Source organism: Nannobrachium achirus, assembly GCF_963921795.1.
Source record: "Nannobrachium achirus genome assembly, chromosome: 10".
NCBI classification, from domain to species: domain Eukaryota; kingdom Metazoa; phylum Chordata; class Actinopteri; order Myctophiformes; family Myctophidae; genus Nannobrachium; species Nannobrachium achirus.
Genome location: NC_137819.1, coordinates 58,559,450 through 58,585,062, shown reverse-complemented (window position 1 = coordinate 58,585,062; position 25,613 = coordinate 58,559,450). Strand labels below are relative to the sequence as shown.

The following is a 25,613-nucleotide window of genomic DNA, read 5'->3' as shown; positions in this document are numbered from 1 at the left end:
GAGTCCTTGTACAGGAGTGGGACAGGACGGGATTATTTTTTTTACTCTGGCCCAGGATTGGGATGGGACAGGATCTTTTCTGCGGGAGTGGGACGGGACAAAATTCACTCATGCGTCATCCTCTAATATGAACTCACCAGAATGGGAGGATCACGAGGCGTGTGACGATGAAGACTGCTGCGAACAAGGTGAAGATGAGGTTGCAGGTTTTCCTCCAGCCTGCGTAGTTAAACATCTTGGCAGACTGGAGAGAGGAGCAGAGGTGATCATTAAAACATTTTCACTTATCCTCCACCAGAGGGCAGACAGTACACCATGTGAAATGTCACCTTTTTTCTTTTTTTGCATTAATTGACAGCAATTATATCATTTGAAAGAATGTTGAAATAAAATAATACGTTGCCTCATAAATATTGCATCTCTTATCTGCATATTGTCATCGGCGGGTGAAAACCTTGTATGTCCAAAACCGCTTGTTTTGCATTTATCATTTTAAAAATGATTTAAACTAGTGAAAACAACCGATCTACGGCGTTGTGTGCTTGTAGATCTGCTGTTTTCACTACTTTTGTGTGACAGCCTTGTATGACGAAGCAGGGCTTTACTTTGCGAAAGAACGTACAAATTTGAAACTTGGAGATACAGTGAGTTTTGGGACATCATCGTCATCATCAGATTAACGTGGTAAGACGGCTAGTCTGGAACTCCCCTTTAAGTGGCATGTCTTTAAAGAATGTGTAAAATGCTTGTCTGTCACTTTTTGAGACGACTGCAGGTGGACATTAGGCTAGGCGAGAGAAAATGGTTCTTAAAAATGGCAATCGTTGGTTATGATGCATAAGGTGTGGGGCAACTAAAGGTGTGCATTGGAGTTTGGAGAACAGGAATCCCATGACATTTATACTCAAACTCATAAAATAAAATAGTTGCACACATCAGTGTTTCTCAACCACTGTGTCTGGGGACCTTTGGTGTGCCCCTGAGAAGGGTCAAGTGTGCCCCTTGAAACTGCTTGAAAGCCAGTATTGTATTTATCATTTTAAAAACTATTTAAAACTAGTGAAAACAGCCGATCTACATGCACACAACCGCGAGGCGTTGTGTGCTTGTAGATCTGCTGTTTTCACTACTGTTGTGTGACAGCCTTGTATGATGAAGCAGGGCTTTACTTTGCGAAGAGACGTACACATTTGAAACTTGGAGATACAAGATTTCTTCCCGACAGTGACGAGATTTACTGTATTATGTTGGTGTGCCCATGGATTCTTGGGACATGAAAAGTGTACCCATGCAGAAAAAAGGTTGAGAAACACTGGCATACATGACTATTTTGGAGCCCTCAACTGCCTTTCGAATGAACAATAAAATTAGTGAAGCATAGCAAGAGAGAAGGAAGTTGGGGTGTGTTCACACAGTTCACACGGTCTGCCTGTAATGAAGAAAAAGCACTGTCACTGAAGTGCCGGGTGTTGCAGTACCTCCATCAGATAGTCTGATGCATCGTGCACCAGCATGATTAATGTCCCTGCACGGATGTAGTTCACCAACCAGGAAAAGCTGATGAGGAGAATGGTGGCTACGTGGTGCACTATCTGTTCCTTGAAATCCTAAAAGAGAGAGAGAGAGAGAGAGAGAGAGAGGGAGACAAGAGACAAAACATCAATCTAAGGTGCCGGCTACACAGAGCTGGATATTTCTGAAGCTAGACATTTTTTTGTGCTGTTGGGGCTTGCAGCCACACAAAGCTGGACATTTCGGCTGTGAAACTGGATAAATAAGTGGAGAGATTGAAAAATATCCGTTTCACTGGATCTGTGTAGACAGGGAACCCGGATATCTCTGAAGACTTTACTGTGTGTGTGCTTGTTAGACCTAGACATCTTTGTCGTGTGGACCTAGATATTTTTCTATGTGGATATCTGAAAAACCAGGATATATGAAATATCCAGCTCCGTGTAGCCATGGCCTAAGATTCCGTAACCAAAATAGTGTTCCGTCACTCATTGATCCATGTAGACCAAATTGGTGACTTATCGACAGGGTTTGTGCATTCTCATTGATCCAAGCTTTACAAATGATTAACTCAATGAATGCTTCGGGCAGGCATTGTAAAATTGCTTTTTTTCACCTGCGTATTCCTCATATTTATCATGTACATTTCCTTCTGGTTTGTAATTTCAGCACCGCGTTGTCGTCACTGGACTTTTCCGTTCTGGCAGTAAAGACAGTAAATCTGCATGGACTACATTCTGCAGCCTCATTGCTATAAAAAGAACCCAATCCAAGTAGGGAAAACACCCCCCCCCCCCCCCCACACCCAACCTCCCCAAAATGTCCAGATTACAACACCTTGACTCTCCTACCACAGCATGCACAATCCTTGTTCTAGGTCACACGAATGGCTGTCTTGTCAGGGTGAGTTAAAATTAAACAAGGCCTGCTGGAGTTCTGTCCAGGAAATGTACCGACAAGGGTTCAGGCTGGCCGAGGAAACAGTCAATCAGTCTCCCGAGTGTGAAACTATCCGCAGAGGCCCCTGTCACACATTAACTTACGCAGGACAGAGAGACAACTTGTGCTTCCAAGACAGGAAGGAAGGCCACAGTACAGATGAAAACACTGGATATGATTGCTTTTCCTCACCATTAGTGGGTTTCATCCTGATTCGGTTTGAACTGACAAAGTGGGAGACAAGATACGGTGCTGGACATGGATGTTATTATTCTCAATGACAACCTTGTGGCAAACAGCTGCACTCAGCACCTTGCAATGGACTCAACTGTGGCTTGATGTGATACCATTATGTACAAACCTCAAGCACACAGCAAACACCAGGCCCCTCATTATTCTGTGCACTCACTGACCCAAATGAAGCCACTCACATCTCTCTCTCTCCCTCTTCCCCTCTCACTCTCTCAGCGGGATTGTGTTGTTCTTGTAACAGTCTGTGAAATGGACCGATCAAATTCCGAAGACAGCTGGGTTTTACTTACTTTGCGTTTTACATCCGTCGCCACACTGAACACCAGTGACATATAGAATCCCAGTTCCAGCATGTAGTACCAGTACTGGGACGTAATCAGCGGCTGGGGGAGAAACAAAAACACTGCGAGTGAAAAGTCTCTTCAAAACAAAAAGTTGAAAATTAAATATTGTTTCCCCATTTACAGTTTTTTTGTAAGACTAAACACAATAATATAAAAACACAATATTAATTTACAGTATTATAATACAAAGCTATGCATGGATTTGACAGAACGTGTGTGTACCATTTTAGGAAAGTCTTCCCACATCATCTTCATATCATGGAACCATGGTTTCTGCAGGGTGGATAAATGTACAATCAGCAATAACACTCATTTACATTGTGGAATGCCATGAATATTAGAACTTACAGACTCCAAGCCAGATCACAGTTCTTATCAGTTTGCTATAATAAAGTGATTACTCAATTTTAGAGACCATTTGACCCAGTAAACAATGAGGACACCGTTGACTTATGAGGCATTCCATTCGATCAATTCATTCGAAATATACATTTAGCCCAGGGGTGTCCAAACTTTCTTCAAAGTGGGCCACATTATAAAATATTAAAACACCCAGGGGCCGACTATATCTCCTCACAAAATGTACTTTCAGTCGGACCATAACAAAGTCACATATATTATGCTTCGCAATTACTTTTATTTTATTTAACTATCATCATCAATATTTAATATCAACGGTCTTTGTCAAGTGTGTGTGCTCTGAACAAAACACAAATAACTCACATTACCAAATGCAACCAGACATGCAAGGTACAAAATACAACAAAATAGCCTTTCTTTGACCCCATCAGAATGTGACAACAGGGAACAAGGAATCCTGAGAAATGATGCTGTAAAATATTCTTGTTAGACGGTGCTGGCGGGCCATTTAGAGTACAATTTAGGAATGAAGCCGCGGGCCGTATAAAGTTTGTCATCGGGCCGCATTTGGCCCCCAGACCGCACTTTGGACAGCTCTGATTTAGCCACTTAAACCTGCTATCCATAACTTCAATGTTCTACCCAGGTAAACCATCTGAGCGCCAACCTCTTTACTGTTAAGCTAGTCAGAGAGCACATGTTGGAAGGCGAGGTGTTTCCATTTGAGTTTCATGAAATACCTCTTGTCAATCAGTAGTTATCCTACCTCACAACAGCTTTAAACCCTATATACCTTGTTTGTATCAGGAATAGCAAAAATTGCAGATCTTCAACTCAATGCATCTCACCAAGAGTAGATCTACAAGCTGACAGGGCGGGTAACGTTAAGCATTTTGTTGGGAGTCTACTCTATGCTCTTCTTTTTCTCTGTGGTCGCAGCAAGTGATGGTTAAGAGGTTACCAATTGAATATTATATTTTTGACAGTGTAATAATAAACAAGAGTCAAGTACTCACATCAATCAGGACTGCCAGGCCAGCAAAGAAAGCAACAAGGTAAAATGTAAATCTCCAACTGTAAGAGAAATCCCCACATTAACAAAATAATTTCACACAGAGTAGACAAGTGAACACAACAAAACGTAATACTGTTGTGCAGTATGACACTCCTGGGAAATTAACCCTGGAACGGAGTTAACACCAAAGACAGACACCTGTAGTTAAAACAAAGACACATGACATAAAGCACACTTCAAATAAAGATGACATAAAGCATACTTCTAATAAAGATGACATAAAGCATACTTCTAATAAAGATAACTTGTGTGTAAGTAAGAAACACAACCTCACACACCTCATGAATGGATATACAGACTTGTGTTTGCACTGTATACGTAACTAAAATGTTGAGGCATCACTAAATTATATTTGTGTAATAAACATGCCTTTCAACCGGGAGCATTCTGTAGTACCAGCTGTCTCTGACACACATTCTAACACTTAACAGATAAGACTATGTTCAGACTGGCAGGTGAAATCTGATTTTTGGCCTATCCAGATTGCAAACAGATTGGTTTTATCAAGTCTGAAGAGCAAAGAAAACACATGGAAACTGATTTCAACCACATCCTTGTAAGTGGTTCAAAATGCGATTCATTTTATACTTATACCATTAAATTACATAATGGTGTTGTTCACTGAAAATAGCTTAGAACGCATCGCAAGGCGATGTTTTGTGAGCTTGTAGATCTGCTATTCCCGCGGAGTGACACCGTCATACAATAGAGCAGTGGGATCTCTAGGGACCCTCAGGGCTCCTTGGACCGGGGATCCAAATGGACTTTTACAAGTCTATAACTCTGAGAGTGTACAAATGGAACCAAATGGACCCATAAGGTCCTTGAAATTTGTTTGAGAACCACTGCGATAGATAAAGATCAGATTTCTTTTTAAATTGTATTTATCTGCAGTCTGAACAAAGTTTTTAAAACACTAATACAGTTATTAAAATGTGTAACATAATCACACAAGGATGATGGGATGATGATACAAGGAAATACTACATTTCAAAATTGCACCACTGCAATACAAGATCAATTTGAAAATGACAATACAAAACTGAATATAATCATATTCTTGTGAGAATCTAGCATGCTTCTCTCTGCTAGAGCAAATGGTCTACTCTATCAGCTACTGTTTTCAAAGGATTCACTATTTCAATGCCCTGGAATCTCAACCTACAAAACTCATATCCTGTGGCATTAATGTGCCTCGCTACCGGGGACTTTTCATCATGATTTCTGATGTTTTAGTTCTTTGGTTTTTATCACATAACCAAAGCCACAAGGACATTTTAAAAGATACACCACACATTTGGTTTTACGTGTGATCCAGCCTCACTTTCATATTTTTGCCCGTACGAGGGTTTAGAAAGGAGTCACCCTTGATCATAGCATTACAGTTCACAAAATTGCTACAAGGAAGATTACCTGAGGGTAAAGTATAAAAAGAATGTTCATATAAAATTCAACCCCTCCCTCAGATTTCTTTCAGAATCCTTGTCCGCTTTATTAGCCAACATAGGCCTTTCCCACAACCAGATCACTTGATACAATCTGCTTAATAGCCTGAGAGATAGGGGGAAACATGGTCAACATGTAGACTGTAGAAGGTTCAAGGACAGGACTCCTCTAACCCCCAAATCCTCCTCTACCTCCAGTGAGGGCTAGAGAGAATCTATTGTAGGGAATATGTACCTTTTCAAATGTTTTTTTTTTGTAAAGATCAGAAGCTGTGAACATAAACATAACACCAGAAATGTGACAAAATGTGTGATTTGCTTCAAGTGGCACTGTGAAATGAATGGACAGGGATTGTTCCTCTAGCCACGAGCAACATTTTTCAGAGGAAGGGTGTGTGTGTGTGTGGGAGACACTGGCACAGATAACTTCACACTGGGTGTGATTTGTTGATATTCTATTGTGCATTTCTCAATGGTTGGTTATATTAAATGTACTTTCGAACTGATACGGTATTGTGTCGTATTGTGATGTTGCAATTTGCATTTTGTGAGGGCAGATTCATTGATTGATGGCTTTATAGATCATGAAATAAAAGCGTGTGCCATACATACGGTTTTTGGTTGTTAATTGTAGATAGATTATTGATAATTAGGAACCAAATGGACCCTTGCAGGTCTTTAACTGATAGTGTACACATTATATTTGTACATGCTCAGAATTAAAGGACCAGGTCACCTCTGGGACAACCAGATCTTATTTTATTGTTGTGTGGGACACGATCAACACAATCCTGAGTTATTTTTTGTGTTCAATCTCTGTTTTTAGATATTTTAGTATTTGAGCCGATTTCAGCATGCTACAACTGGTCATATGATGCAAAATGCATCATACTGTATGACCAGTTGTAGCATGCTGAAATACTAACATATCTAAAAACACAGATTGAACACAAAAAATAATTCAGGATTGTGTTGATCGTGTCCCACATAACAATAAAATAAGATCTGGTTGTCCCAGAGGTGACCTGGTCCTTTAAACAAACACTGAGGATTTTGCAGTTTAGATTAACTTCTAAAGAAACATTTTGTGTCAAATGGGGGTCTGTGGCCTGAAGCATATCCAACTGTGGGTCCACTGCCTTAGACTATCTGTCATTTCCTGTGACAACAGTTACAAACAGGAAGTTCACAAATCCTGACAACTGAAACTCTGGTTCAGTGGTTCTCAAACTTGTGGTCGGACCCCAAGTGGGGTCCCCAAATTATTTTGTGGGGTCCCCAGACGATTAGCTTAATGTAAAAATAAATGTCTCACTCAACGGTAAACAAACCTACATAAGTGTATACAGGGTATCTGCACATTTATAAAGTGACAATCTAAGGGCTTTCAAGACCGTTTTAACTCATACAGTGCCATCCGGCCACAAGGGGTGCTAGAGTGCCAGAAATGTATCCATAGACCTTCTTTATAGCTTTCGTCGACCCTCTCCCAACTGGCTTGTGTTTTCACTCCGGTCAATCCTATGGGTGTCGAGAGGAGGAAGCTAGCTGACACGTAGCCAAAATGCTAACCCATTTAGAAGCCCGATCTAAAGCTATTTCAGCCGCAAAAAACTTTCTCTTTGGGTCTGGGGACACAATCCGGAGAAAATCCTGTCTAAAGATGTGATTTATTATTGGAGTGGGCGGCGCGATTCGGCCGTTAGCGCGAATACGGCCCGTGGATGGCCGAGTCTAAGTCCCGGCCAAGGATGGACGTCTAGACCGGGGCTTCGTTGAGGCCTCCGATAAAATAATTCATTTTATTAAATATCCCGGACATGTTCGGGATAGGCACCCTGGAATACGTCGCGCCGCCTACAATGAACATTTGGTGAACATTGGGGGGGGGTCTAAACTTTATTTTAAACCATTTTCAATGGAATAAATCGTCGGAGCATCTAGCGTCTCTCGTTGGTGAGCGCTGGGCGAGCCGGGACCACCCACGTTGCTCCAAGCAGCTCGGGGTAAGTAAAATAGCAAATAAAAAATTGTTTTTGATCCCGAATATCCCGAACATGTTCGGGATAGGCACTAAAAGGGTTAATACCAAACTGTCAAATATGAAGTAAGCAAGAGGTGAACGTTGTGAAAATAGCAGATCTACATGCTCACAACGCCTCGCAGTGCGAGGCGTTGTGAGCATGTAGATCTGCTATTTTCACAATATTTATCTGTGGAACCGAGTCACATTAAATGTAATAGCTACAATTCCAAACGCTTGTCGGGTGGGGGTCCCTAGTTCATATATATTTATTTTGTGGTTAGGGTAAAAAAGTTCGAGAACCCCTGCTCTAGTTACTGTAAAACACAATCACAGCAGCAGAACGGTGAACTCTCTGTGGGGAACGTGTGGCTACCTGGCTTCACGGAACTTCTTGAGTTTGTTTGGTCGGTCCAGGTTTCTCCGTCTCCGGAACCATCTCTGGACCTGTCGCACTGACCAGCCCGTCTGCTTGCTTAGACTCTCCAAACAGCTCTAATAATGACAACCACCAGCAGAGAGACAATGTAAACCTTTATATTCAACCTTTATTTCATTATGATATTATGCAGTGAATTGCAGTCTGTGTAGACCAGTGTTTCTCAAAGTGGATTCCAGGGACTCTGTAGGTTCCTTTTGGGGGGTCTAAATGGACCCATACAAGTCTGTAACTCTGACAGTGTACAAATGGAACCAAATGGACCCGTTACGGGTCCATTTGGTTCCATTTGTACACTGTCAGAGTTAAGGGGAGACCTTGAAATTAAAAATGTTGAGAACCACTGGTGTAGACTGTAGTTATGTTAGCAAGGTTAAGGGTGAAAAGAAAAGATTTGCAGCGGAATAAGGAGCAAAAGGTTAAAATGTTAACAATTAGAAAACATTTTTTCCGTTAAGTGATGGATTGCATTAAGAGTACTGCATAAAGACGTGACCGGCTTGTCAAGGCCTTATCTTAACAACTCTAAATGGGTTCAACCAAGACTTCATAATGCACTTTTATTTCAAGCAGTTTCATGATGACGCTGTGAAGAACACATATTTACCTGTGAGGGATGTTTCGACGATTTAAAAAAAGAGGACTCCAGTGTGGGATTTGGGATTAATCTGACACGCTGGCTGTCCTTCACCCCGAGTAGTTTAGCAAGTGGAAGAGCAACCACCCTGGATGGAGAAAGAGGACAGCACGGTTTACTGGTGTGTGTGTGTGTGTGTGTGTGTGTGTGTGTGTGTGTGTGTGTGTGTGTGTGTGTGTGTGTGTGTGGGGGGGGGGGGGGGGGGGCACAAGGGCATTCACAAAGACACAGGCGCCAATATCGGCACAACTGTACACTGATTCTTGAAATTAGAGACAAAACTTGTTTCACATCCAGTTTTAGACGTGTTTCAAATCCAGTTTTAGACAACATTCCATTTGAAATTGATATATTTGTAACTAGAAATCGTGTGAAGGCACAGGCTTTTCTAAAAAAAAATGTATGCACATTACTTGTGTCAACTCTGTAAAGCCTTTCACTTGAATTTTCTCAATGCAAACAAAACAAGTCCTCGAGTATCTAATAATGATATTTCAGTAATGAAGTTAAGTTTATTTCACACTTATTATTCCATTTCTAAATTCCTTTTTTACATTCATTTTTAAGCATACACAATTTCTGTTTAGACTAATAAAAGTAAATCAGCCGCTATATTAATACATATTCAAAATGTAAACTATGTCACAATGTAACTTTTATGTAATGCAATTAGGGGTGGGCGATATGGTGGTAATTATCGTTGAGACGATACAATGTCTCCACGATATGCATTTTCAGAGCTATCGTATATATCGTGATACAATTGAGGGAGCCTTATAAAAAATCCTGTTTAATCGTTAATACAGAGATTCATTGCATAATTCAATTTAAACCTGCATTTTGGTCTAAATCAGTAGTTCTCAAACTTACTTAACTCTGACAGTATACAAATGAAACCAAATGGACCCGTAAGGGTCCATTTGGTTTCCTTTGTATACTATCAGAGTTACATACTTGTAAAGTTCAATTTAGACCTCCCAAAAGGAACCCAGAGAGTCTAGTTTTTGTCAAGTAACTTGAAAAATAACCATAAAAACCAACGTGAAAAAGAATCGTGATAAAATCATGTATCGTGATACAGCTTGGTAAAATATTGTGATATTGTATTTTTCCATATCGCCCACCCCTAAATCCAATTACGATACATTTTAATTTTGTCCAATCTGTATGGTAGAGTAACGTAATATAAATTATACAATTGGGATGGTTGTATTTTGTCTCCCTGCTCTTCTATTGAGACATTTAGATTTTGAGTCAAAGGTCTCACAGAGATCTGACACAAATGTTGACCTGATGGTCAAGATACAATTTATCCCCATAGCAAGCAGGCCTGCTATATTAGCACAGCAGTAAAAGTTTCAGCACGTTCCGAACCGGGTTCAAATCCGGCGTAGAATGTTAAAGGACAACTTTTAGAGAAAAGAAAAGATGTGTTAAAATGCTTTCATTCACTTCTTTCTATCGTTTTAGTGATTTTGATGCACTTGCATGCATGCCCCCAGGTGGGGGCATGCATGCAAGTGGCTAAATATGTATTTTTAGACACAATAAGCCCATTCCCAAGATGAACTACACTTTTTCATGGGCAGATGTGACTTATAGGTGCTGGTGTAAATAGTAACAAAGAAATGGCCAGCTTATTGTGTCTAAAAATACATATTTAGCCACTTGTACGCATGACCCCACCAACTGAAATCAAAATACTAAAATCGCTAAAACAATAGAAAGAGGTAAATGAAAACATTTTAACACTCATCTTTTCTTTCCTCTAATTACAATCTAAAATATGAACCATCGTTGTAAAAAAACAATGTTGTCCTTTAAGACAGACATAATAATACATTTACTAGGGTTGAAAGTAGTTAACTTATTAATAAACTGCAGTACCATGTTGTGTCTACATTCTGAAATGTACATGTGGGATGATCTATGTAGGACAAACCAAATGTCCTCTCAACACGCAACTTGTGAACACAAGGCTACTGTTCACATTCAAAACGTGGATTGTGCAATAAAAAAGACACTTTCCTCCAGCAAAGCAGCATGGCTCCCTTTCATTGCTCAGGTTTTGAGGCATTGAAAGAATGTCTCCCTCCCAGAGAGGAGGAGACACTGTAAATAAATTATTGATAAGAGAGGCGCGCGCACGTGTGTCTGCGCACAGTAACCTCGCCTACCAGTCTTTCTGGGGAGAAAGCCTGGTGTTCGTTCACAACAGACTGTTTGGTTTCCGCCTAAAGCGCGGAAACCACTAGAAGAAGCGGCGTCGCTTTGATTTAGTTCCCCTCGTTTGTTTCCCCAATCACAATTAAAATGCTCGAGCCTAGTGTAGTCTTGCCAGTCGCTACGAGTTGGACTAAAAGATGCACATACCAAAAGATTTTTTCGAAAGCAAAACTACGCCGCATCAAGGTGTTTATTAGGTAGGCCCTAAAACTATGTCCTTGGGTGCAGGGGAATATTTTGGGTTAAAACTGAATCCGGTTGATAGTTCCGGCCAAAGTGTAGTCCGTCCAGGACTACAACATGACGTAAAGTGGTTTCCGCTCCCGACCGGATCAAACCCCGTAAAGTGAAGTGATCCCAGACTAGCGCACAGTGAACAGCTGGACCACATTTTGAAAATTAAGCCTTTCCTGTTATATGTCAAATAAAGGGGTGGATATTGGCAAGAATCTCACAATGCAATACGTATTACAATACTTGGGTCACGATGCAACAGTATCACGATATATTGTGAATCTTTGCGATACGATTGCGATACGATTGCGATACGATTGCGATGTTTCAGCTTTAAAAAGCTTTTAAAAGCTGCTCTAATGTTTTCGTGGTTCGCAGCCATTTTCTCGAGAGACCTCACTCACTGAACCGTGGGAAGGGGAAGTAGCTACTATAGTACAGCGACATCTAGAGGCAGCGGAGTGTCAGGATCGGACTTCTACCATTGGTTTCCTATGCATGGGAACATATTTTATTTTCCTCAAAATATCGCGATACTATGGCCTGAAGTATCGATACAGTATTGGCAAATAAACTATCGCGATGTATTGCCATATTGATTATATTGCACACCCCTAGTCAAATATCCCAATAGAAGACATAAAGGTAATGTGTGTTGCACTTCAAGATGTTGCTTGTTAAAAAAAAAGTGTTTATGTGATGTTGCCATCTCATATTACCTCACCATTGATTGGTGCACTTCCAACCCTATCAACCAGTGGCAGTGAGAGATGGAGGAAGGTATGAAACCATTACAATTTGTGCAATTACTGTTGGACTCTGTAGATGATGCTGTGTGCATTGAATGTTAGAACTGTTCCTATGGTATTGTTAACCTGTTGTTAACTAGTTCCCTAATACCCATGTTTTGAATACGATGGAATACTTGTACAATGGAAGTTACCTGGTATAATGTCATTTTTTTTTGTCATTTTGACAGTTAACACCAGGAAATGAACTAGCAAACGTTTGAGTACTAGATGGTCTTGATAACCAACCTGAACAAGGTATAACAGTGCGAGTGAGGACTAGTTTATTGAAAAGTTCTATAAACCTTTTTGGGTTCTGGGAACAGTAAACATGTAAAGCAGTCAGTAACTTAAAATACCGGTAAGCAAAGTAGAGAGTAGATCATGTGTTCATTGATTATATTAATATCTAGGTATTTATGATGATACTAATACTTGATAGTTAGGAGTAGAGAGGCCTTCAGTAGGCAATCATGATAATCTGTATTCATTGGAGGATGGATCGCACACAGTGGCAAGAGTTGTATTTTCTTTCTTTATTATTGCATGGATGAGATACACTGAAGAAGGCTGATAGCCTTCTCATCCATGCAATAATAAAGAAAGAAAATACAACTCTTGCCACTGTGTGCGATCCATCCTCCAATGAATACATGTTGATCTAAAGGGACACCGCACCAGTTGAGTCAGAGCGCGGTGGTAACCAAAAAGTCTAATCATGATAATATCTAATCTACTGCAGGGACCAAATGTATATGTTTTTGCAGCCCTCAATGTGATCCTGAAGTTTAAATAAAGATTGAATGAATTGATAAATGAAGACCTCTTATAATTGATGAATTATCCACCTAACCTGTATGTTTCATGGAGTACAACCATCCACACATGAAACGCAGTAGCTCACATGACAGCTGCAGTAGATATAAAGGTTAATATTTCACCATTCGTCACTTCCTAATTTGGTAACGCGAAGACAACATGGAGGACAAGCAGTTGGAAAACCTTGTATGTTGGGGTGAAATGCATTTCTAGTGGCCAGATAAGGGTGGTTTATGTCTCCAAAAACAACCCTCCACCAAATCAGGACATGTGAATCCACAATCTGATTCATTTGAGATAGTTTTGTGACATGGAAATATAATCTTTATTTTCAATTTGTTTTTGTTTTTCCCACCCTCAATACCATTTTTGTCTTTGATTTCAGTTCATGAATCACATTTGATTTTATGTTTAATAGTTGGTTCACACTGTAAAATGAATCTTCAATGTGCATAAAATGTAACCAAATGGATCAAATGGAATTCACGATAATCGTATCGTGGAGATTCAATTTATCTTTTTTATCTCACCTTTTATTTGCCGAGCTGCATATCCGGTACCGCTTAAACCCTCTATAATTGGTAAAAGGTACTTTATTTTTTTCACTCTCTATCAAAAGTCTTTGCCAAAAAATAGCCGATGCGTTGTGAGCTTGTAGATCGGCTATTTTTTTGGCAAATATTCCGCCCCAGGATAATGGATTTTGATTATCGCAATAATATCATAAACCCCGATTTCTTTTATCACAATAATCGTGATATGAAATCGTCATATCGTCCCATCCCTGGTGTTGTTTATGATATTTTAATACTAATTGACTGACCTCTCAAATATCTGTCTGATGACCAGGAAACACAGAGCGATGGGGATGGTGGCCCACAGGTCTCCTGCTTTAGGAAACACCTTCCCATCGTGGGCCTGCAGATCAGCCCAGCCCAGCCCAGGAGGAAACCATATCCAGTCCTGCCAGACCAACTCGCTGAGGCTTGACAACATCCTGAAAAATAAAGGGAAATGACGTCACGATGACAAGTTTCAAAAGTGCATTATCATGGATCTCTGCTACTTGTGTAATCATTTTTGCAATCTGAAATGTCCACAACTAGCAAGTCACACAGTCGGTTACCATGCCTGACCTCTCTAAGTTGTTAAGGGTAGATTAGGGCTGTCACAATTATTACATAATCGTCTAATCGCAATTATTTGAGGTAATCGCAATTATTTTGCAAAAGAGTCAGCGATTGCGCCGGTTCCTCCGGAACAGCCTGATGTCAACAATCAGCTCCGCATATAGATAGATAGATAAGATAGATAGATACCTTTATTATCCCAAGGGGGAAATTCAGTTGTCCAGAAGTAGCACAGCGGTATACAGTTATTTACAAAGTTACAGAGACGTAAGAAAAGATAGATAAGAGGGAAAAAAACAAAAACAAAGACAAGAGCAGTACAGTACCAATAAAGAAATATGGAGATTCCGAGCGTTTCGCGCCCGTTCCGGAAAACCACGCATCGGGTCGGATCGAGGCCGGGTGCTGCACTCCGCGCCGCGGAGGGGAACGCGCGTGCCGAATCTGAAGCCGGTGGGACTAACGGTTCTCGAGATACGCAGATTACATACATACACACACGCACGCAGAGACTTCTCGCATTTATTGTAAGATAATCCTCATAATCATTTCCATGTTGAAAAATGTTCATATATTTTCAAACATTTTCAAAAACAGTGGAAATAGCAGATCTACAAGCTCACAACGCGCCGCGATGCGACGCGTTGTGAGCTTGTAGGTCGGCTATTTCCACTACCAATGTTCTTTTTAAGTATAAAGTTGTCAAATGTCAGTCTTTTCTTTTTTATATTTAGGTTGTGTGTCATGAAATGTAATTGCCAACGACAAAAACAATTAAATCGTTAATCGCAATTATTTGAGTGACAATTAATCGCCATGTGAAATGTCATACTCGTGACAGCCCTAGGGTAGATAGCTTGGCTTGATATTAAAAAGGTCACCATTCTTCCGCCCGGTCTTGCATTGAGCATGATTATTTGAATCAAACTGCTCTTGTAACGATCAGTCAGGGGTATACAGTATAGTATTACAAAACATGAGCTCACATAATGAGTTCATCCTGTACTATGTTACACTCCTCTGTTTCAAAGGTAATGTACAGATATTAAGAATGTTTGCACATGAGATAACATAGACCCAAGGTTGAGTCCAATTTCTCTTCTATCAATCACATTCATTAATATCGGCTCCTGTACGTCTGGGCATTGTGGCTTGGACCTTTGTACTTCCTACTTTGTTCTTATAAGTATGAATTGCTTACATGTTTTAACCCCCAAATTACCACCATGAATTACTAGGAAGATTGACAGTGGAAATTTTGCAGTGGGTTTTTGATCATTTAAGAACATTTCTTAATCTAAACAAAGTAATCGTACAAATCAAGACACCTTTTACATTTTTTACTAATGAATGTACAAAAAATAAGAAGCAGCACATAGCTTTTGGCTGCTTGTCACTCCCGTCTCTCTAAAAAAAAATGCTTTAAATAAAATAATAAAAATAAAAAAACACTAAGGAGAAATCTGTTAAAGGACTCATTTCTAAATCATTTTCAGGTTTTGGGACTTCAAACTGTAACACTTCATCTACTGTATGTAGAAATAGCAGGAACCTCTGTATGCATGTCTGTCTGTCCTCTGTATATCTTGAGAACCATTCATCTAGTCGACTTCACACATGGTCATGTGTAGTGTGAAGTCGAACTGATTAACCGCTCTCCCGAACCATCCCACGCTGGATGGGCAGGCATTGTGAACTGATCGACCTCACAGTTGGTGGGCGTATTGCTGAGAAGACCTGCCAAGTTTATGGTTGATCAGATAGGTAGGTAATTTCTTCATACCAGAGGGGAAAATAAGATGTTACAGCAGCTCTCATATAGACAAGAAAAAGAATCATCAATGAAAACCATTCAAATAAAGGACATCTAAATAGGCATCTAAGAATAGTCAACCTACGATAGATGAGCAGCCCTCCAGAACCACCCTGCTCTGAATGGCCATGCATTTTGAACAGGCATTGCACTAGTTAGACCAGTGGTTCCCATACTTTTTAGACCGAGAACCAAAAGGGAAACCCTCCCTAGGATCCAATCTATTGAAATAGCTATTTAAAAATGATCTATTTTGTTGAAATGCATGACCTCCTTTTGAAAAATATTTTAACTAGAAGCAGTGCTCTTCCGAGTTCCGAGCACAGGTCTCCACCAGGTCAGGTATTAATTATTGTGGCCTCCTGGTGGCGCTACATGTGAAAAGGGTGCCATGTCTTCTTTGGCCTTTAACGGTGACGATCACATGACTGTTGAGATACTGCCAATGTCATTACAATTGCACGCTGTGTTCATGATTTGAGGTGTTTTGTTCAAAACGGATCAATCCTGCAAAGTTTGGAGGCCAATCTTAGCCAATCAGGATGGAATATTTAATATGAGACAGATCCGTCGTGATCATATGACTGTAGAGATACTGTGTACTGATTTTTGTTAATTTTGGGTAAATTCTGAAGGATCCAAAAATGTGTCTTGTCTTACATAAGTCGGCCTCCTGGTGGTGCTATAAAAGGCTGATGTGAAAAATGCAAGGAAAGCGTTTTTCCTTGGCCTATAGGGAGTGCGCTTACAAAGTTTGCAACTGATCGGTGGAGTTATAGGTAAAACCACAAATCAGCCTGTTATAGCGCCACCATGAGGCTGATTTCATTCTTCCTCGGCCTAGTGGGAACATGTGTGCGCGATTTCATGATAATTGCACTTTGCGTTTGGGATTTGAGTCATTTTGTTCAAAACGGCTCAATCCTACAAACTTTGGAAGCCAATCTTGGCCAATCAGGATGGAATATGCAAAATCGGACAGATCCGTGTCGATCACATGACTGTCGAGATACTGCCTACCGATTTGTAGGATTTTTGGACAATATCTGTAGGAGTAGTGTACTGAAATGTGTTTTGCGAACATCGGCCTCATGGTGGCGCTAGAACAGGGCCATTTGAAAAAATGTGGGGCAGAGGTTCTGAATTGGCATCCAGGGAGTGTGTGCGCTCATTTTGGCAGCGACCGGGCCAACGGTGACTGAGATTAGGTGGTAACAAACTGCGAACACACACACACACACACACACACACACACACACACACACACACACACACACACACACACACACACACACACACACACACACACACACACACACACACACACACACACACACACACACACACACACACACACACACACACACACACACACACACACACACACACACACACACACACACACACACACACACACACACACACACACACACACACACACACACACACAAACTTAGCTTCTTCTTTGCAACGGTGGAGTCTGTTCTCCTCTATGGCAGTGAATGCTGGACCCTGAAGCCAACCCTGCAGAAGTCTCTAGACGGGTGCTACACTAGAATGTTGCGTGCAGTACTCAACATCAACAGGAGTGCACATGTTACAAACAGGAGCCTGTATGAGGGAATACCAAAGGTAAGCGAGAAAATTGCCACCAGAAGAATGAGACTAGCAGGACACTGCCAAAGACACCAGGAGCTTCCAGCCAGCAAATTGGTACTGTGGGAGCCAACACATGGGCACCGGTCGCGAGGACGTCCCACAAAAACATACGTGGACGTACTCAAGGAAGACGTAGGGACACAGAACACCAATGAGCTGGCCAGATGTATGGAGAACCGAGATGACTGGAAACAACGATGGAGGGCTCGTCTGAGGACGACCTAGATAGATAGATGCCTTCGGCTGGTGGAGACAATTATATATTTTGTAATCTTGTTAAAAAGAAAAGTTGCGCTCCAAAACAAATTGTTTGGGAAACAATGGTTCAGCCTCCTAAAGAATCACAGACAGTTTGCCATGTAGGATCAACTGCCGTAACGTTGATTCCACCTTAATCTAACAGGATCACAGACACAGCAGGGAGCTCCTGTAGGAACAGAGGCCACTGTGAAAGTTCCAGGACGCAGGAATGATGACATCACTTCTGGCAAGTCCACAATGGGATACACTCAAGTCATTGATACACTGCATTATACTGCTGGCTTTTGTAAGAGACAGGGGTGTGACTCTCAGGTTACGGTGGCGGCTTTGTCCCCGCAATCGCGGGACAAGGGGGGCAGAATAACACCGTGACAGAGTGACATCTGTGTGTGACTCAAGTTGATCATACCCATTTAGGCCTAGAATTATTGAATGCTTTAACTGTTGAAAAATAGCAGATATACAAGCTCACAGCGTGGCACAGAGTGCCGCGCTGCGAGCTTGTATATCTGCCATTTTTGGGAAAAGTTGTGAAAATGACGTGTGCAAATCTTTGAATTATGTATTTTCAAAGCGAACGTTTGTAACTCAAATTTTGCTTCTGGGTGGTCCCTGGAACTAAATATTTTGAGATGGGGGTCCGTGGCCAAATACATATCATTTTGGGGGTCCCACATGAAAAGGTTTGAGAACCACTGACATAGCATTGTGGCTAGCCATCGTCACGAAAAGGGACCGCCCACTTGTCCCTTTTCTGTGCCATCATTGACTCTTGTCTAGAGAGATTGCTGACATAGTAGTCTCTCAAGAACAGACTGACTGAGCTCCAGTTAAGTGAAAAAGACGTTTTCTTTGACGATGGCTTGCCAGATTGCTGCTATAGAAACATAGGTTTTTCAAAAAAAACTTAGAAGGATTCAAAAGACACTTATAGAATCGTGCCAAAATTCTAATTTTCACGATTTTTCAAAAATAGCAGATCTACAAGCTTACAGCGCGGCACTCGGTGCCACGCTGTGAGCTTGTATCTGCTTGTATCAGCTTGTATCTGCTATCTGAGCTTGTATCTGCTATTTCTCAGTATATCTGCTATTTTTCAATAGTTAAAGCATAAAATAATGATACACAATAATGTGTACCAGTTCTAAATGGGTTAAAAAATTATGTCAAATACGAACACAACGACCAATAGAAATGTGTGTGACTTTCGGTGTTTTGTTTTAAAACTAACAGGAGGTCAATAAAGCTTTGTATTCGTTCCATTTTTGAGACAACTACGTGGGAGCCAGTGGAAGGAAGGCTCCAGGAGGGGAAATGCTCTGTCGGGATTTGAACCCAGGCCAGCAGGGGTATGCGAGGTGAGCCTCCACACATAAATAGCAACACATAACGACAGTATATAGTTAATAAGTAACCCAACACAAGAATTAATGTAGTGCCCTTGTCTCTTCTTTCACTTTTGGATGGCACTGTGCCTATACGCACTTACTTTTGAGCACTTAATACCTACCCTACATTTCTTCAAAAACATGCATACAGTATGTGTTAACTAGATCCATTTATGTGATTAAAATGACATTTACAGTCATGAGGAGAGCTCAAATAATTGGCTAGTAAACCAACAGGAAACAGTGTAGCTGGAAGGGGAAAAAAACAGGTCTCCTGACTTTAGACAGATTCATTAACAAAGACTGTGTGTGGACTTTGCCCAATCATAAGCTTACTACAATTTCAAAATGACGAATGTACTCCGCCTGTAAATCTTCACTCCTCGGGAAGAGTGTTGCAATAAGTACAAGAACTAGGCCCGGAAACACACCGTGCAGGGATGAACATAAGTCTAAATGTCATCAATCAGGGATTTTCAGTGGCCACACTGACACCGTTATATCAGAAATCTGCCCTTTATCTAGATTGAACCACTTGAAGAACCCTTGCCTATTCTGGGGGAAACATTCACAGAAAATAGCAGATCTACAAGCTCACCATGCGTCGTGAGCTGGTAGATCGGCTACGGTATCTTCGGCAAAGATATTTGGTGTAGACTCTACACCAAATAAAATAATAAAGGGTGTCCAAACTTTTTTCAAAGGGGGCCATATTAGAAAATATTAAAACACCCGACTAGGGCCGACTATATCACCTGACAAAATGTACTTTCAGTCGGACCATAAAAAAGTCACAAACATATGCATCAAAATTACAATATTTTATTTAACTATCATTATCAATACTTAATATCAATGGTCTTTTGTCAGGTGTGTGCTCTGAACAAAACACAAATAACTCACATTACCAAATGTAACCATACATGCAAGGTAGGGTCAGAATCCTGATAAATTGTACTATAAAATATTCTGTTGTTTGACAGTGCTGGCGGTAAGATTTAGGAATGAAGCTGCGGCCGTATACAATTTGTCCTCGGGACACATTTGGCCCCCGGGCCGCACTTTGGACAACCCTGCTCTACACTGTAGAAGGAAGTAAAGCAGAGCCGACCCTCGCCCAAGTAATTTAGGGCAGTGGTTCTCAAATTGGATTTCAGGGACTCTCTATGTTCCTTTATGGGGGTCTAAATTGCCCCTTACAAGTATGTAACTTTGACAGTGTACAAATGGACCCTAAGGGGTCCATTTGGTTCCATTTGTACACTGTCAAAGTTAAGGGGAGACCTTAAAATTTCAGAGAGTTTGAGAACCACTAATTTAGGGGGTTTAAGTGGTTAACATTCAGACCCCTGGTCTTACAGACACCAAGTAATGCTCTTTCTGCATCGTCACAACAGAACTAGGTCCAAATTCCAAGATTGCCAACAACATCACAATCAACCAATATTAAAGGAGATCAAGGGTCAGGTCAGAATTAATCTCTCAAGAGATACAAAACAGAGAGGGCACCGTTTTTCATTTGACGATGGGTTCCAAGACAGGGTCAGAATAGAATGACAATAAAAGCCTGGGTAGGTACAGAGGCTAGTCAGAATATAACACAACCACAAACATGGATATTCCTGTGCCACATGAAGAAACACGTACGTACAGTAGGATGCATGTAGGAACAGTGGAGCATTGGGTAAAGAATTGAGAAACAGGGAATTGAGAAAAATTCTGTCGTGTAATGCATTTCTAGATATAATGCTAGGATATTTTTCTAATGACCAGATTTGGTCCGAAAATGAATGTCCCCCTTTTGACAAGAGGCTTGTAGATAGTCATTAGGCCCAGTTCACCTCTGGGACAACCAGATCTTATTTTTGGAGCTGTGTGGAACACAAGCTCCCTATACGTGGCCGTGTGTGTAGGTATGTGGGTGGGTATGTGGGTCTGTATGTAGCCTGTATGTAGTAACCCTGGGTGACCAGAGAGGTGCTGTTGAGTCTAGCCTGCCCTGAGCATCAACTGCAACACACACACACACACACACACACACACACACACACACACACACACACACACACACACACACACACACACACACACACACACACACACACACACACACACACACACACACACACACAGCTCCACTTCGAACAGAGGTTCGATTTTTTGTTGTTTGGGACAAGAGCAACACTATTTTTTGTGTTCAATCTGTGTTTTGAGATATTTTTGTATTTCAGCATGAACGATGATGCATTTTGCATCATATGATGCAGCATGATGCATCATTGTGTTGATCTCGTCCCAAACAACAATAAAATAAGATCGGGTTGTCCCAGAGGTGAACTGGGCCTTTAAACATTACAGTGCAGACACTGATATTTACAGTTGGTTACGGAGCCACTTTCCTTTCCTTTTAAATCAATATTTCAACTTCAATTTCTTCTGCTTTGTCGCATCACAAGTTTACATGTGTAAAAAAGTGGGTGAAATAATGTAACTTTACATAGATTCACCCACACACACATACACACATTCACCCACACACCCACACACCCACACACACACACACACACAGCAGAGGAAACCATGCAAGGCACCAACCTGCACATCGTTCAGCGTCTTGCTCAAGGACACTTCGACACCAACTCTGGGGGAGCCCAGGATTGAACTGGGAACCTCACGGTTCCAAACCGGTCACTCTACCCCTGAACCACTGATGTAGGCCAGATGTAGGCCACACCTGGTTGGAGCTTAGCTTAGCTCCTTCCAGGAGCACCGATCAAAAAACAGCAATGTCTGAGGCAGTTAATAAAAATAGCAGAATATATAGTCACAGATATAATACTCGAGGTTACTAGCGGTTAGAATCAGATGAGGTAGGATATACAGCATCAGGTTTGTCAATGTAAATGTTGCTCAGTGCTTGTTCAACAGTCTGATGTTTAGATTGTCTGTCATAACTGTATGTGCTCCTGACAGTGTGTGGAAAGTACAAGAACAGGCAACTGCCCTCTCCCTCCAATGGCGCTCCAGTGCGGTGAAAGTATCAGGCCTATTTGGATGTTAACATTCATAGTAATATTGCCATAGTACAAGTATTTTTTTTATATGAATAGATGCCTGTTCTCTTTCATCTTCTTTTTTCCTTTCCTATGACTATTTGCCCCCCCCCCCCCCCCCCCCCCCACACACACACACACACACACACACACACACACACACACTGTGCCACCCCCTGAACCTACAACAAGGTATCACATTAACAAGGCTTTTGGATGCTAAACAGACCTAGTTTAGCATGTGTGCAAAAGGCGAGGAGAATGGGCTCTCAGTAGGTGTTCTTGATGATCATGATTCGACTGACAAAGGAACAACCCGGGGGTTATTTTATGCAAGTGGGGAACTGAATTCTATCAAGGGCCATCTTCTCCGTGTCCCACTTGGTGACAAACTGGAAAACAGATATTCTGCATGGAGTTTAAAGTTTAAACGGCTTGTGTGGTACATCATGTTGAAAACGGCAACTCAACCCCATTAAGTCATAAACCCTAGACTGGTTTATGGCAAATATAGCAGATCTACAGATTAGCTAAGCTATTTAATATCTAAGAGATTTGTTGTAGAGGGGAAACGTATGGGTGGACTCCAGTCAAAGTATATGAAGCGGTTCATAATTAGAAAATGAATCCAACCATATATTTTGTGTTATGGTTGTTAATTGCTTAGAAGTTAGAAGGGTTAGAGGTTGTGTGGTGACATTCATACTAAAAAAGCACACGTACTAGTGGTGTAGCTTTAGTGTTCCATCCAAAGTGGTACATTAGCAGGAGACTGAGCATGAGCAATCCACCCAATGGAAAACGTTACACCACTCTGAAGAGCTGATTGACTACTAGTCTCAGGGGTTGACACTAAGGTCTCAGAGGCCCTTTGCCAATCGGGCAAGTACAGGTCATGTTCTAATTGCCCAAAGGTCATGCCCACTTGCCCGAAAGGTAAATCGACGATTATAAAATGACAGGTATGATTTACCGCTCAATTTAACACACATTTCTTTACTTTCTGGGTGCTGTGTGATAAAAAAATATCATACCTCCAAATACCTACATAGCTATGATTGAATATGGCTATGGTTTCACACTTGTTAGTTTATATTTTTAAGTGTAGCAACAGTAAAACCAGCAATTAATAGGTAATCAGTGCTCTTATTTTACATACCACAGACCAGAAGACAAAGCGATCTGGCCACGTTCAGGTGTTTAGACATATCTCGTGTTGCGTCCCCTCTCAAATGAGCACTTGCCCGGTCGGGCAACCTGAAAGCAAACTTCACCTGCCCCAAAGTTTTATTTACCTGGGGCAGGTGGAGTGTGAATGCCTGTAGTCTACGAATTAAATGGATCCCGAGGCTACTACAGCAGTGGTTCTCAACCTTTTCAGGCCGCGACCCAGCACCGGCAGCACGAGGGGGACGCCTGGAGCCCATCCCCCTCACTCAGACCGCCCGTCCCCATCAGTGAAGCCAGCAAATACTCGAAAATAAAGGCAAAACACTAATTAGCATAGTGACCGCAACCTTAAGCTCACAGACGGCCCCACTAGCCATTGAGTCCTGCTCAAGATTCATATTTGAACCCCCCCGACAAGCACTAAGAGATGAGGCATTACATTTTGTATAACATGGTTCTATTGTGAAAATAGCAGATCTACATGCTTGCAACGCCTTGGTCAATGTTTAATTTGTCATTTTAGAGGTACCAGTAACACTCCCTAATCGGGAGATAAGCGACCGTAGGTCACTTATCTCCACAAATAGGGCAAAAATGTGTTTTGCCAAAATCTTCCTGATCCATGTTGATGACATGAGTGTAGACATACTGTGTAGTGATTTTCGTGATTTTAGGGCAAAATCTGTAGGAGCAGTGTCCAAAAATGTGTTTTTAAAAATCGGCCTGAAGGTAGCGCTATATGGGAGAGATTCATGTTGATGGGATGAGTGTAGACATACTGTGTACCGATTTGCGTGATTTTAGGGCAAAAATTGTAGGAGCAGTGTCCAAAAATGTGTTTTGCAAGAATCGGCCTCATGGTGGCGCTAGAAGAGGGCCATGTGAGAAATGAGGGGTGGGGTCTCCGCGCCGGCAAGGCGGACGAATAGGTACCGGCCCCGGCTGTCCCGGTCGCTCCTAGCCGGAGTTACGGCATTTTATGTGAGCTGCAGTGTAGGGGGTCCTCCACTGGGGGCGCCACCACTTTTGCATCCGTTCTGGAGCACCAGGAGTGGGTGGTCCCCGGGAATTCCCCGTGAGCAGCCCCGTGGGGGTGGTCATTTGGTCAGTTTAGCACATTTGGTCATTTTTTACATCTGGGGGTGAGGGTCCCTGGAGCTCCGGGGGTCCTTGGAGGTTGTAGTTTGGCAGGTAAGGAAGGTGTGTGCAAAATTTGGCATGGATCGGGGCAACGGTTGCGGAGATATGAGCAGGGCAAGAGTGTGACGTGTGAGGTGTGACAGACAGACTGACAGACAGACGGACTTACACTTTGTGCAGGGTTTGATAGTAAATGCGACCTATGGTCGCAATTAAAAAGTCCTTAAATTGTCACTTTAGTATTAAAAAAGTCTTTAAATTGTCACTTTAGAAATGGACAGATACCCTCTATGCCATACATGGGCAACTGGCAGCCCGGGGGCCACATGCTACTGTATGTTGCCCTCTGGAGTGACGGTGGAAATATAGTGGCCCTCGCCATCATCAAAGTTGCCCACCCCTGCTCTATACTATTAAACGTTATGTTGGTTTGTTTACTGTTGAGTGAGAAAACAATGTTTAATATTTAGTTAATCATCTGGGAAGGTCCACTCCTCCTGACAACCACTGTAGGCTACTACAGCTCTAAGAGGAAGAGGAACCGGTCAGGAGGAGGATGCTCTGCGGCCTCTGAGTAGAGAGTTTAGATTTGGAAGAACTCAGACATACGAGACAAGTTGTTGCGCTGTTGGCGTAGTGTTAACTCCTCCAGGGAGTGGTTCAGTAGAATCAGTACTATGAACCCATCATGGCTCAATTGGGTGGCTCCCCCTGTACCACCGAAATTGGTGACCTATCAAATTGTGACCCCAGAGGTCGCCGTTTCGCAATCAACGTGTTTAAGCAAAATTGTTAATGGATTGTACATTCGTTGTGATTATTTAATCGGACTGATGGCTGATGCGAAGGAAAATGTCTACATTTCATAGTTTTTTTGTGTTGCACTGATCCTCTTTTAATTGTGCA

At 41.6% G+C, this 25,613-nt stretch overlaps 1 protein-coding gene across 1 annotated transcript in view; it reads right to left on the bottom strand.

Annotated features, from left to right (window-relative positions):
- The window catches only part of cers2a (ceramide synthase 2a), a 31,291-nt gene that overhangs the window by 4,138 nt on the left and 1,540 nt on the right, over positions 1-25,613 (bottom strand). Inside the window, exons 2-9 of the mRNA XM_080735981.1 lie at positions 13,917-14,090; positions 8,997-9,114; positions 8,327-8,445; positions 4,424-4,481; positions 3,270-3,320; positions 2,994-3,086; positions 1,479-1,607; positions 138-244 (exon numbers count right to left, since the gene is read on the bottom strand). Coding sequence (XP_080592107.1) covers positions 138-244; positions 1,479-1,607; positions 2,994-3,086; positions 3,270-3,320; positions 4,424-4,481; positions 8,327-8,445; positions 8,997-9,114; positions 13,917-14,089 — 848 coding nt within the window. The 5' untranslated portion in view covers position 14,090. The remainder of the gene's footprint in view (positions 1-137; positions 245-1,478; positions 1,608-2,993; positions 3,087-3,269; positions 3,321-4,423; positions 4,482-8,326; positions 8,446-8,996; positions 9,115-13,916; positions 14,091-25,613) is intronic.